Source organism: Balaenoptera musculus, chromosome 17 (genome assembly GCF_009873245.2).
Source record: "Balaenoptera musculus isolate JJ_BM4_2016_0621 chromosome 17, mBalMus1.pri.v3, whole genome shotgun sequence".
Lineage (NCBI taxonomy): Eukaryota > Metazoa > Chordata > Mammalia > Artiodactyla > Balaenopteridae > Balaenoptera > Balaenoptera musculus.
The window spans coordinates 15,404,866-15,418,057 of NC_045801.1; the positions used below are offsets into that span (position 1 = coordinate 15,404,866).

The 13,192-nt window shown below is 37.9% G+C and overlaps 1 protein-coding gene across 7 annotated transcripts in view; it reads left to right on the plus strand.

The window, feature by feature from the left end:
- Nucleotides 1-13,192, plus strand: part of TATDN1 (TatD DNase domain containing 1) — a 46,152-nt gene that overhangs the window by 7,603 nt on the left and 25,357 nt on the right. For 3 of the 7 annotated variants that reach the window (XM_036830392.1, XM_036830393.1, XM_036830399.1), the window contains exons 2-6: nt 2,428-2,493; nt 3,065-3,114; nt 7,210-7,273; nt 9,137-9,280; nt 9,382-9,424. In XM_036830392.1, the coding sequence (XP_036686287.1) occupies nt 2,428-2,493; nt 3,065-3,114; nt 7,210-7,273; nt 9,137-9,280; nt 9,382-9,424 (367 nt within the window). Of the gene's footprint in view, nt 1-2,427; nt 2,494-3,064; nt 3,115-6,657; nt 6,718-7,209; nt 7,350-9,136; nt 9,281-9,381; nt 9,425-13,192 lie in introns of those variants that run through there. The other 4 variants (XM_036830397.1, XM_036830395.1, XM_036830398.1 and 1 more) reach the window with 4 other exon arrangements.

Here is a 13,192-nt window from a genome sequence, read left to right on the forward strand (position 1 = left end):
GGCCTCAGGCTGAGCATGGAAGAACGATTTAGCATCCATTCCTGTTAAGGTTGAGACAGGGACAGGGCACGGGAAGGCTTCAGAAACTGAGCCTCCAAGTTAATCTTCAATTTGCTTTTAAAATTAGTATCATAAAGTTCACTAGTTAAATTTGCTTGCTGCTGTTTCATTTGTTTTTCACTTGGTTTTCTAGCAAAAGATTGCTTTAGAAGAATTCTGATCTCTTTGTTGCACAAAGGGGTAATGGGCTAGAAGAGACACAGGCCGTTTCTGTGCTCCTAATGCTCATCCGTGGTGGGTGATTGTAGACTGACCGTATGAAGGATTGTTGCAGGCAGAAAGACCTCTGCTCTCTTCCCTGGGTTCCTTTCTCAGTCTGCCCCTTTCCTTACGTGAAAAGAAAGTAGATGCTGATTTCTTGTGATATGGGCCATTCCACTGAACCCCTACCTTGTATTTATAGTATTCGGTAACATTTGTGTGTTAATAGCCCTTTAAAGGGTATCAATTGTGAATTCATCTCCTACCCTCTATTGACATATATGCTGTTGCCCAAATATCTTTGAAGTTTTTTGCATTGTGCCTTTCTCTTGCTATTACAAATAACCAGAATACTCTCCCCACCATCTCTTGGATTATCCAAATTCCCATTCATCTTTCAAGGTCTGGCTTAATGTTGAAGCAGCACAGCTTGTTGAGGGCTAGCTTGGTAGAAATCAGAGTGAGACTATACCAAGAAGCAGCTGAAACTCAGCAGAAATAATTGGGGGTCTGTGGGTAGGCAACTGTCCTACCCAACCATGAACTTGGAGGTTCTCCTAGTGCTAAAAGCTAAAGGGTGTATATTTTAAATAGGGAAGGTGTTTTTGTTGCCCATGGCCATCACAAGCTGACTTCACATCTCGTTATTCCCCTCGTCGCCTTATACTCTGCAGCAGGATTTATCAAGAACAGCACTTGGTGTGGGGGTCAGATTATTCTTTGTTGTGAGAGGCTATCCTGTGCATTGTAGGATATTTAGCAGCACCGATGGCCTCAAGCCTAGATGCCAGTAGCACTCCCCTCCGTGTGACAACTAGAAATGAATACAGACATTGCTGAATGTTGGGGTGGGGGAACGCGGGGAGGGGAGAGGTTAGAAGAAGAGAGGCACTGCGGAATTGCTCTGCATTGTGAACCTCAGCTCCACAGGCACAGTGAGTCTCTTCCAGTTCTCCGGATGCAGTGTGTACCTACACACACCTGTATGTAGAATGCCCTTTTCTGTTTGTCAGCTTGTAAGCTTTAGCTTTCAAGATCTAGCTCTCCTGTGAAGCTTTTTCATCATTCTTGCCAAAACTGTTAGTGCTACTTCTTTGTGCTCCAAAGCACAAAGCTGTAAAATAATTATTTACAGGCTTAAAAGTGTATAGAGATCCTACTATATACCAACTGTTGTGCTAGGTTCTAGGGATGCAGCATTGAAGACGATAAACATTTCTTGCCTCATGTTGCTGACAGTCCGACTTCTTATATATCACAAATTATATTTGTAGTTCCCACAGAGACTGTAAATTCCTGGAAGGCAGGGACCAAGCGTCGGCTCTTGTTCATTACCCCCTAACTCCTTACATAGTATTTGACATAGTGTTGGTCTTCATAAGTATTTGGTGAATAAAGGAAATAAATAATTTATTGCCCTCTCTGCATCTCCACTCGCATTACCCTAATTCAGGTTCTCTTCATTGCAGATGTGAGCTCTTGCCTGTTTCCAAGTAAACTATCCTGACTCCATTTGCCCCCTTTAGATCCCACCTTCTACAAAGACACCAGAATGAGATGTCCAGAATACAAATCTTAGAAGCCATCAGTGCTTCTTGTTGCATCTGGTATTTTAAAGACAAGTGTCTGTAACATAGCTGAGTCTGCCCTTTTCTGGTCACTCCCTTCCCTACACTTCTCTCCACCAGTCAGAACAGCCTGTAGCTCTCCATGATCACCGTGCTATTTCAGACCCCAGAAGCTTTGCTTCTGCTGCTTCGTCTTATCTGCAATTTCCTGTCTTCTACTGGGTAATTCCAACTCATCCTTTAAGATTCAGTTCAAGAATCCATTCTTTCTGGAAGCCTCTTCTGGGCTAACTACCAGACTAAGTTGGGTGGTCCTCCTCTGTGTCCCACAGTGCTAGTATCTACTTGTGATTTCTTAATTGTCTGTTAATGGGAATGCCTTCCCAATTCTGCAGTGAGTTTCTTGAGAGCAGGACTTAATCTTTCATCTTTGTATCCCAGGTGTCTAGCATAGTGACTGACAAACAGTAGGCACTTAGATTTTGTTTGAATGAATGAATGTGTGAATGAAAAGGTTAGTAACAGGACCTTTTATTTAAAGTAAAAGTTTCAAATAGAGGCTCTTAATGATCATGTGTTTTATTTTTGCTTTCTACAGATATTGGTATCAACTTGACAGATCCTGTGTTCAGAGGAATTTATAGGGGGGTTCAAAAGCATCAAGGTAAATGTTTCTTTTATTAAGGTAAATAGTTTATCTGTGAGGACAAACTTTCTGACTCAAGGGAGACCTTAAGAAGCTTCACCCACTCTTACAATTGAAATATTAAAGAATTTATTATGCATCTTGGATAAAACTATAAACAAAGTGAAACACATATAAGCTATATTGGTAAACCATGATCATGAACATTTATAAAATATCTATTACAACAAAGTGTTATCAAGCCCTTCTTATCTGTAGAAGTTTATAACTTTGAATATAGAACTTTAGATAACCATATGCATAAAAGGCAAACCATAAAGCCAAACAGACTTTTCCCCTTTGTGGTCAACAGAATAAAAATACAATTGAATGGATAACTATTCATCTATTTTGCCTTATATGGGTTTCTTTTTTTTTAAAGTATCGCTAGATCTTTGCTTATTATATGATAAGCACTCATCAAATAGTATTGATTTGACTTCAGTAAATGTGATTTTTCTGTGTATTTTTCTTTCAATAAAGGATAATTAAATTATGGGTAAGTGAATTTTTAGTTACACTTTCTTAATGTGGGGTTCATCTTTTACAGATGACTTACAGGATGTAATAGAGAGAGCTGTTCAGATTGGTGTTAAAAAGGTGACATTTCATTTTTGTTACCCTTATGGTTTTTTTTTTAAAAAACTAAATTTTGGTTAAAATACTGCAGAAAAGAAGAGAAAGAGCCAAACCACATTTAGCATTTTGTGATATGTATGGTCAACATGTAATATTAGCAAGTTAATGAAATAAAATGTCAAAATATTCTGTTCTCAGCAATTTAAGTGACACAAACCTTGTGAGTGGTTCTTCCATGTGATCAGAAGTGTAGTAAATGGCCAAGTCTCCCTGGAAAAGTTTTATAAAACCCATCTAAATTACCAGGCTTCTTAAGAGGCAACTATTAGTAGATTTTGTAACAATTTAGCATTTGTTAGAAGTAAGCAATCATCAAAAAGACATGTATCTAATCACCAAGTTTAGCTTTTATACTATGTATAACATTGCAAATAACTGAGAGAACACTTTAATTTTTATGGTGGTAATTTGATAATCAGGAGAATTCCTACTACTTTTAGAGCGTTCTAAGCAAAAGAATTTTAGTTCGGTGTCAAATTTTTTGAATAGATATTTCTTTTTAATCAGTATTTTTTTAAAGTAGCAAGCTAGCCCACACATGCACACAAGAAATAAGATTACGTTCCATAGGGGACTTCCCTGGTGGTCCAGTGGGTAAGACTGCACGCTCCCACTGCAGGGGGCCTGTCTTCGATCCCTGGTCAGGGAACTAGATCCCACACGCAGCAACTAAAAGAACCCGCACGCCGCAACTAAGACCCAGCGCAGCCAAATAAATAAATATTTAAAAAAAAAAAAAGATCAAGTTCCATAGTGTGGTATCAGGGCACTTAGTAGCTACTGTTTCTAAGTTAAATAAACCTCAGTTTTAAAAAGTGATACTCCTGGCTAAATGAGTTCTGCAGTCTCCAACTCGAAAATTGTATTAGTTATTATTCAGAAGTAATAAGAGGATAAAAGTTACAACATAATTTCTCATTATGTGGTCATTCTTTGCTTGGTAAATCACTTTATAAAATGTTTTTCTGCAAAGTCTGAAATACCAAGCTCCTAAATTTTGTCAACTGAAAAAAAATGCACAACCTAAAGGTTGAGAATTATGTTTTATTTGGCATACTTGCTGAATTACCAGACTTCTTAAGAGGCAACTAGTAGTTGCCTAATCCTCTCAGGTGGCTCTGAGGGACTGCTCCGAAGAGGTAAGGGAGGAGCCAGGATATATGGGAGTTTTGCCCAAAAAAACAAAACAACAACAAAAAAACAGGTAGTGGAACATCAAAAGATTACTGCTAATTAAAGAAAAAAATCTCAAGTTAATGAATTTAGCACTTTTCTACATATGGGAAGATGCAAGAGTCTGGGCTCATTGAAATCATTCCTTTGATGTGCACCTTCACTATCTAGAGCAAGTATCCTGTTTTTCTCCATCCTGAATCCCCTCAGGGTGCACAGTCAGAGGCAGCTGCAGTGGCTGAGGGCTTGATGACCATAACATCCTTTGTTGACTGATATGGCAGGAGACATTTTTCGTAGACAGTTTTCGTGTGTCATCCATGAATAGTTTAATCTTAACATTTATAACACACACATGGATTTAGGAATGACAGAACTGAAGAACTGAAATCAAATTTACTTGGACATGGTTCCAAATTGAAATTTAATCCAGTACCTTGTAGCTTTATGGTAGTGATTAAAAGCACAGTTATGGCATCACAAACCTTGGTTCCAGCCCCAGCTTCCTTCCTCAGAGCTTTGTAACCTGGGGTGCTTCATCTCTCTAGACTTCAGTTTTCTCATCCCTAAATCAAGAATGATAATAATAGCTAATAAACAGAGTTGTTGTGAAGATTAATTAAAATATAGAATGCAAAGCAATTGATATTGTACCTGGCATAAAGTAGGCAACATTTATTATGTTCATGGCGGAAGCTGTCATTGTCGTCGTCGTCGTCGTCATCGTAAACTGGGAGAGGAAAGTATATGTCCCCTAGTCTTGTCCTTACTTTTTCATCTATTTGGGAAAGTTACAGGTAAAATAAAAGGTAGATTTGATTAGAAACTATTTTATGTAATTGAAAACTGGATGTGGGCACCTGATCCTTTTTTTTTTTAAATTTTTATTGGCGTACGGTTGATTTATAACGTGTTTCAGGTGTACAGCAAAGTGAATCAGTTATACATATACATATGTCCATTCTTTTTTAGATTCTTTTCCCATATAGGACATTACAGAGTATTTTTTTAAAATTTATTTTTGGCTGCATTGGGTCTTCGTTGCTGTGCGCAGGCTTTCTCTAGTTGCGGCGAGCGGGGGCTACTCTTCATTGTGGTGCGTGGGCTTCTCATTGCGATTGGGTCTCTTGTTGCGGAGCATGGGCTCTAGGCACGCAGGCTTCAGTAGTTGTGGCATGTGGGCTCCGTAGTTGTGGCTCGCGGGCTCTAGAGCGCAGGCTCAGTAGTTGTGGCACACGGGGTTAGTGGCTCCGCGGCACGTGGGATCTTCTGGGACCAGGGATTGATCCCGTGTCCCCTGCATTGACAGGCGGATTCTTAATCACTGCGCCATCAGGGAAGTCCCCACCTCATCCTTTATTAAAGAATTAGGTAGTGTTAGTAAACAATAGTTTTCTCAATATTTTTGTTACTATATACTACGTTTTACAGGCAGAATAGATACTCAGTGTCTATCATTTCAGAAGTTTATCACTCTGTGAAAATGTCTGTTTATCATTTGCACTATCTCCTGTGTTTTCTATGTGTTCTATTTACGTGTGTACCTAGAATGAATTCTTCATTTTAGCTCAGTGAGTCTCTTGAAGTATGCTTTAAATTTTAAATCACTTCTTCAGAAGAATGTGCACTTAAGCAGCACTGCCTTAGTAGTCACCATCAACACATAGCTCTTTAGTGACATTTTCCCTTAAACACGTTAGCAAAGGTGGTGTTCTAACTGCAGTGGACTCTGATAGCTACCTCTGTAGAAGGGCTTCCTTGCCAAGAGCTATACATTTCCCTACAAAGAATTTTATCAATATACATTAATCCAGTGATTGTCAAACTTGGCCTCAGAACCCCTTCATATTCTTTAAGATTATTGAGGACCCCAAAGAGCTCTTATGTGGGTTCTATCTATTGATACATATTGTATTAGAAATTAAAACAGAGAAGTTTTAAATGCAGTTGTCTTTGAATAACACGGGTTTGAACTGTGAGTTCACCTAGACACAGATTTTTTTCCAGTAGTAAATACTACAGTATTACGTGATCTGAGGTTGGGTGAATATGTAGATGTGGAACCCCTGATACAGAGGGACAACTATAAGTAATATACAGATTTTCAGCGGCGCCCCTAACCTCCACATCGTTCAAGGGTCAACCGTATCTATTTATTAATTCATTTTAAAACAGTAGACCATTATGTAAAATAAATAGCATATTTTTATGAAAAGTATTTTCTAAACCAAAAACATTTAGTGACGTGAGTGGAATTTGTATTTTTTTTTAATATCTTTTAAATGTCTGACTTAATAGAAGACTGCTGAGCTTTCATATCTGTTTCTGCAGTCTTTTGTGATGTTACACATCATGTAGCCTCTGGAATACTTCACTGCACATGCGTGACAGGTGACAGTGAATAAGGCAAATAACATCTTAGTATTATTATGATAATAGTTTTGACCTAACATATCCCGTGGAGAGTCCAGGACCACACTTGGAGAACTGTTTAGTCAACACTATTGAATCTCTAATTTAGATTAACAGAATTCTAAATTCAGAAGTTTTTAGTTATTCATTCTTTCCTAATGTGATCTCTGTCCTCAAGAAACTCGTGGTCTAATAGGAAAGACAGACATGTGAATACATTTTAGTAGGAGTCACAAATTCTTTGTAGTGTGTGTATGTGTGTGTGCGTGTGCGTGCGTGCGCATATGGAGAGGGTATTCAGGATCCACTCTGCACAGGAGGTGATCTTTCAGCTGAATTTTTAAAGGAGGGTTGGTGTGTGACAGTCAAAGAGAGAGAAGCATTCTGGAAAAAAGCAGCAGGAAAGCACGTTTGGGAAAATGTGGTTGACACCCTGTTAAAGTGGACTTATTTTATTTCTTTCTGTTTCAGTTTATGATTACAGGTGGAAATCTACAAGACAGTAAAGATGCACTGCATTTGGCACAGACAAATGGTATCCTCATATTACTTTTACCCCCCAAAATGTGAATTAAGTTATTTTGAAGAAGTCTTTCTGAGAACTGCCTCAGGTACAAATACTGTAGACACAACAGGAAGATAGACCAATTTCAGTGTGACATAATTAAGATGAAAAAATTGAAAGTGCCCATTGTTATATCAGATGCTTGATGAACCCTCTTGTATTTAATAAGGATTATTTTAAGATTTCAGTTAATGAGAATTAAGTTCACTAGGCATAGAATTTAACCTCAGATATTCCTGATGTAGAATTTTTGTGTATATGCCGTAATGTGTTTAAGATATGAGTTGCTTTTTATGTGCTCTTTTTTAACTTAGGTTGTGAAAGATCATTTATTAAATATTCATCATGCAGATCAGAGACACTGTGCAAGGCCCCAGGAATGCAAATAATAATATAATATATAATCCCTCATATGCTCACTTTATGTTCATATATTTGCATTTATTTAAAGTCTGTAAAGTTTTAGAGTTGATTCCTACCAGAATCCTAGTTACATAAAACACCTCCTTTATCTGGCATTCATTTACCTAACCTTTTTTTTGTTTGTTTTTTGCTGGGGAGCGGCAGGGAGCATACTTCATGTGCTAGACACTGAAGAATTAGGCATTCCATGTTATTTTTCAAAATACTAGTTTGTTCATTAAAAGCTGTTTTTTATTGAAATCTTTCTAAAATGCATACTTCTGTTCAAGATCCACTGACACTTTTTCTAAGTGATTAAAGTCATAAAAATAATCATCTTCCCAGAAGCTTTTGATGTGTATAAGAACATTATCTTGCATACTTGTTATTCCCCAAACAGATATGCTTTGAAAAGTTCTCGGATCTCCATTGTCAACCCTTTTCCACTCCTCTGCATATACCTGCTACCTCACTGCTTTTTTTTTTTTTTTAAATATAAATCTGATTTTTTTTAAAAAATTAATTAATTAATTAATTTATTTTTGGCTGTGTTGGGTCTTCGTTTCTGTGCGAGGGCTTTCTCTAGTTGCGGCAAGCGGGGACCACTCTTCATCGCGGTGCGCGGGCCTCTCACTATCGCGACCTCTCTTGTTGCGGAGCACAGGCTCCAGACGCGCAGTTTCAGTAATTGTGGCTCATGGGCCTAGTTGCTCCGTGGCATGTGGGATCCTCCCAGACCAGGGCTCGAACCCGTGTCCCCTGCATTGGCAGGCAGACTCTGAACCACTGTGCCACCAGGGAAGCCCTACCTCACTGCTTTAAAAGCTCCTTTTATGCATGAACATATTCGTGGGAGCCTGAGGAAGGCAACAGGTCTCTCCCATGGGCTCATCAGGTGCAAGAGCCTTAAGCTTCTTAAGCCCTTTTCAACCTCACACTTGTGTTCCATACAATTAAGATACCAAAGTACAGCCTCCAAATAAGTGAGCTTTATTTTCTATTAGAAAAATGAATCCTACTTCCACCTCTGTTACCCTTTTTAAGGGAAAGGAATGCATTTTAACTGTTAATACATGGAACCCTGAGTCACATGAACAGTGAATATTAATGATAAAATTGTAGAATGAAATGTCATTACCTAAGAAATTGTTTCATTTTCCATTCAAAAGGCTCAGTAAATACCAAACTTTGGAAGAGTTGAATTATTTTTACCAGTACATTAAGGCAGTTTTCATATTCATGTCCTACTTTATTAGTATTCCAAAAATTCTTATGTGATTAACCCAGTGCAATTCTGGTAGTTTGACTAGTTTATGGGTATTGTTAAAAGCTGACCAGTTGAAATTATTTGATATTATATCATTTTTGCATATTAAATATAAATATGAAAAAATATCTTGAAAATAATCCTAAGACATTATTTTGTGCTAGATATGTTTTTCAGTACAGTTGGGTGTCATCCTACAAGATGTGATGAATTTGAAAAGAATAACCCTGATCTTTACTTGATGGAGTTACTAAATCTCGCTGAAAACAACAAGGGGAAAGTTGTAGCAATAGGGGAATGTGGACTTGGTAAGTGCCAACTTATCCCGTTAGAGTGACTTTGTTTGAAAATAATTGATTTGTTGTGTACAAGTCATGAGTAATTATTGATTCTTTTTTATCTTTTAAAGATTTTGACCGACTGCAGTTTTGTCCTAAAGGTACTCAGCTCAAGTAAGGAAATTTGTTGTCTTTAGAAATTATCGTATTGTAAAATCTTAAGGGCGATTTTTAAGTAGATTTTATCAGTTCAGAATGTAGTTAGATTAAGCATGAGGGTTTTTTTGTTTTTCCCTTTGTATATTAAAAGTTAAGTGAAACAAATTCCATGCATACTTGAATGGAATTCATAAGGTATGGAAGCATATAGTTCCCTAATTGTTTAACCATTTAACTTGATTTTAATGGTAGAAACAGGGATGAGTTTACATGATAGACTTTTGATTTTTGTTCGTTAAATAATTGCATTCATACATGAACCATTCCAATAAAATGAATTAAATTCTGTTGTGGGGCATATGATTTAAGAGTAAAAGATATTATTAATAAAAAGAGATTATAGGATCAATCACCAAAGCTAGAAAAGCATATTTTACTCTTGCTGGGTGTTGGATATTGTCAGTTTGGAACCTGAGAATCCTTTCATAGGATCCATGTTGGGAGTGGGGGCTTCTGAGAAAACTCCAAGCTCACAAGCCTCAGAGACTTCTTATAACCCATGGCCTGTAGCTGTTAGTTGGAACTCCTGCCACCAGACTGGTGGGTAGTGTTGAAGGCTGAAAAGAAAAATTATGTTATAGGTTTAATTTAAGACATAAGCATTTTGTTGAATTTCAAAAACAGTGTATTAATTGTCAAGATGGTAAAACATTAAAATGAGTTTCTAAAGGAGGCTAATTTCATTATTCATCTATTCAGCAAATATTTATGGAGTAATATGTGCTAGAAACTGCTGGGAACTCATAGTATACTCATAGTATACAAAACTGTGAATAAGGTATAGTATCTGCTCCTAGAGCCATTTAAGAATAAACAACCCTCCATCCTGCTTAGTTTCTCATACATGAAAGAGGATTCTGGATCAAATTCTCTCAAGATACCATCTAGCTCTCTCATAATATTTAATAATTAACCATTTTTTGTCATATGATCTTGATTAAGCCAGTGCTTGGTGGCCTGAAGGGACTTTTTAAATCACACCTGCCAGAAGTGTACTTGCTCCCGCTCCCTCCCCTGCCCACACACGCAATCCCGGTGTGTCCGGTCCAGGTGAAAGTGCCTACAGTGAGGAGCAGATTGACCAGTGAGTCTGCCGTACCCTGGACGTCAGGGTCCAGAATTCCTGAAGGACCGTAACCAAGTGACACAGGATGGGTTAGAGTAACGTTCTATGGGCTCTTCCTTTCAGGCTTCACAGTTACAGAACCTTTCAGAGCTGCTTAGTTAGCAGCATATTATTTGCCGTGTTTTTCAGGGACATTCACGTGATTACTGGCAGGATTATTAAATCTCTGTACCTCTCTCGAATATCATGTAGGTCAGTTCACTTAACCTTAAAAGTTCACATGTTCACATTTAAAAAGAGAAACAGTTCGCTGTAATAGCTTCTTCGGTTAAGCCCACAGATCTTAATTCCTCCACTTTCATGTCTGTTTTTGGCCAAGACGAGCCTCATGAGGCAAACAGATTGTGTGGTGTGACCATCGAGGACAGTGGCAGAGTCCTCCATACGACTTTCCATCCGGATGACTTAAACGGATTCTAAAATGCAACTTAAATACTTTAAACCTGATTTGTGTGTGTGTTTAATGAAAACATTGATAGTATCAGCTCTCTTTTACTGCTCCATCATCTTCAGATCAGAACTTAAAACGATGTGTATATAGCAGTGTATAGTTTATGCTTCAACACACATGCCAGTTGTCCAGATGTTGATCTGTAATAGAGTTGAACTCCATTGATTAAGTGAATGATTACCAAGTGTCTCCTCAGTCTGATACAAAGAAGAATAAGTGCCTCTACAGATAAGAGAGAACATAAATAATTAAAATAGGTTGGAAAGTGCTATCTAAAAGGTATGTGAACAGCAGAGGGAAAGACTCACTTTCTGGGGGAGTCAGAAGGCTTTGCTAAGGTGACAGGATGTGACCTAGGCCTCTTCCAGAACAGGTAAAGCTAAGGACGAATTAAAGTACAGTAGAAATTTTGAATAGATGGGCAGTTCAGTTTGAAATTGCATTTTATTATAGATCATCAAATGACTTAGTGAGTAAAAAAATGACAAACCAGTAGTAATTGCATTTGGATTGTTGTCATGGAAACATATACCCATGTCTTCTACCTTTGCTCCCTCCTTTCCTATAGCATGTACTAACAGCATCACCCCTATTCTCTGCCACACAGCACTCTGTACTTGTTTCAGCATTTCTCACATTGTAATAAAAGTGTTTGTGTTACCACTTCCGCTCCCACAACAAACTAGTGTCTCTGAGTTCTTCAAAGGCACAGACCAAGCCTTCCTCATGTTCTAGTTCCTATGGCACCTAGCACAGTACTCTTAGCACATCGTAAATGTGCACTGAATTTTTAATAATAAGGAAAGTGTCTTTTTGATTCCTGTAGAGCATGATGGATAAAAAGCCTATAATTCAGCTTTTACTGTTGAGTCTATTGAAAGAAGTTAGATTTTGGTCTGTGCTTATATATGCCAGCTGTCCATCTGAAACAATTAACTAGTGTGTGATTGTCATTTTTGTTTTACTTTTTAAGTAAAAACATACAGTAAAAAAAAAGACCTGTAAGAAGAGAAAAATAGAAAATAAATTAGTATAATGGATTAGGAGGCAACACCAAAAAAAAAAAAAAAAAACCCACTACTGTGCAATAGACAAAGTATCTGAAAAATAATGGTAAGTAAAGGCAGTAGATAACATAGTTTTAAAAGACCTTTGGAATCAACAGATCTTTAGGTTTGAATCATAACTGCCTTTTGGTACCTATATATTCCTTTGTAAATCTCAATTTCCTCATCTTTAAAATGGGGATAATACCGCCTGCCTTTCTTAACATTTAGTATGTAAAGGCCATTGTGCCGTGCCCGGCACAGAGTCAGAGCTCCGTAAATTGTGGCTGTTGTAGTATTCTTAGAAGTACTGCCAACCTAAAGGAAGCGACTGGCTATAGTTTCTGTTTGGGATTTTTGAAAAGTGCTTTTTAAAGAGCAAAAAGAGAAGAAAAGCAAGAAGACAAGGAAAAGACCTGATTTAATTATGGAAAGGTTAGCCTTTAGGCATGCCCTGTATTTTCAGTTTCTCTGCCTGGTGCTACTACACTCCTTTACTTGTTGCAAGTTAGAGTTCTGTTCACTTGAGTGGGAGGCATTTGCTTTGGGCATTTTTCTTGGGGTTTTAGCATGTTAATACTGTGCAGGTCTTTTTTTTTTAATCAGACATCAGACAAAATTTCAAAATAATCATTTGCGGATTTAGGAAACCTCAGAGATGATGGCAAGGAGTGCCTCAGTCTCTCCTCTGGCTTAGAGGAGGGAGTAACACTGGGTTCAGGTGTACTGGTGGACCGCTTTGGGTCTTCTGGATTTGCCTCAATCCAAGTTATAGGCATTCCTCTGAGATTGGGGGTTCAGTTCCAGACCATCACAATAAAGCAAGTCACAGAAATGTTTTGGTTTCCCAGCGCATATAAAAGTTATGTTTACTCTATACTGTAGTCTGTTAAGTGTGTGATAGGATTATGTGTAAAAAAACAATATACAGACTTTAATTAAAAAATACTTTATTGCTAAAAAAATGCTAACCATCATCTGAGACTTCAGCGAGTCAGTCTTTGTGCTGGTGGAGGGTCTTGCCTCAGTGTTGGTGGCTGCTGACTGATCAGGGTGGTGGTGCTGAAGGCTGGGCTGGCTGCGGCAGTTTCTTAAAATAA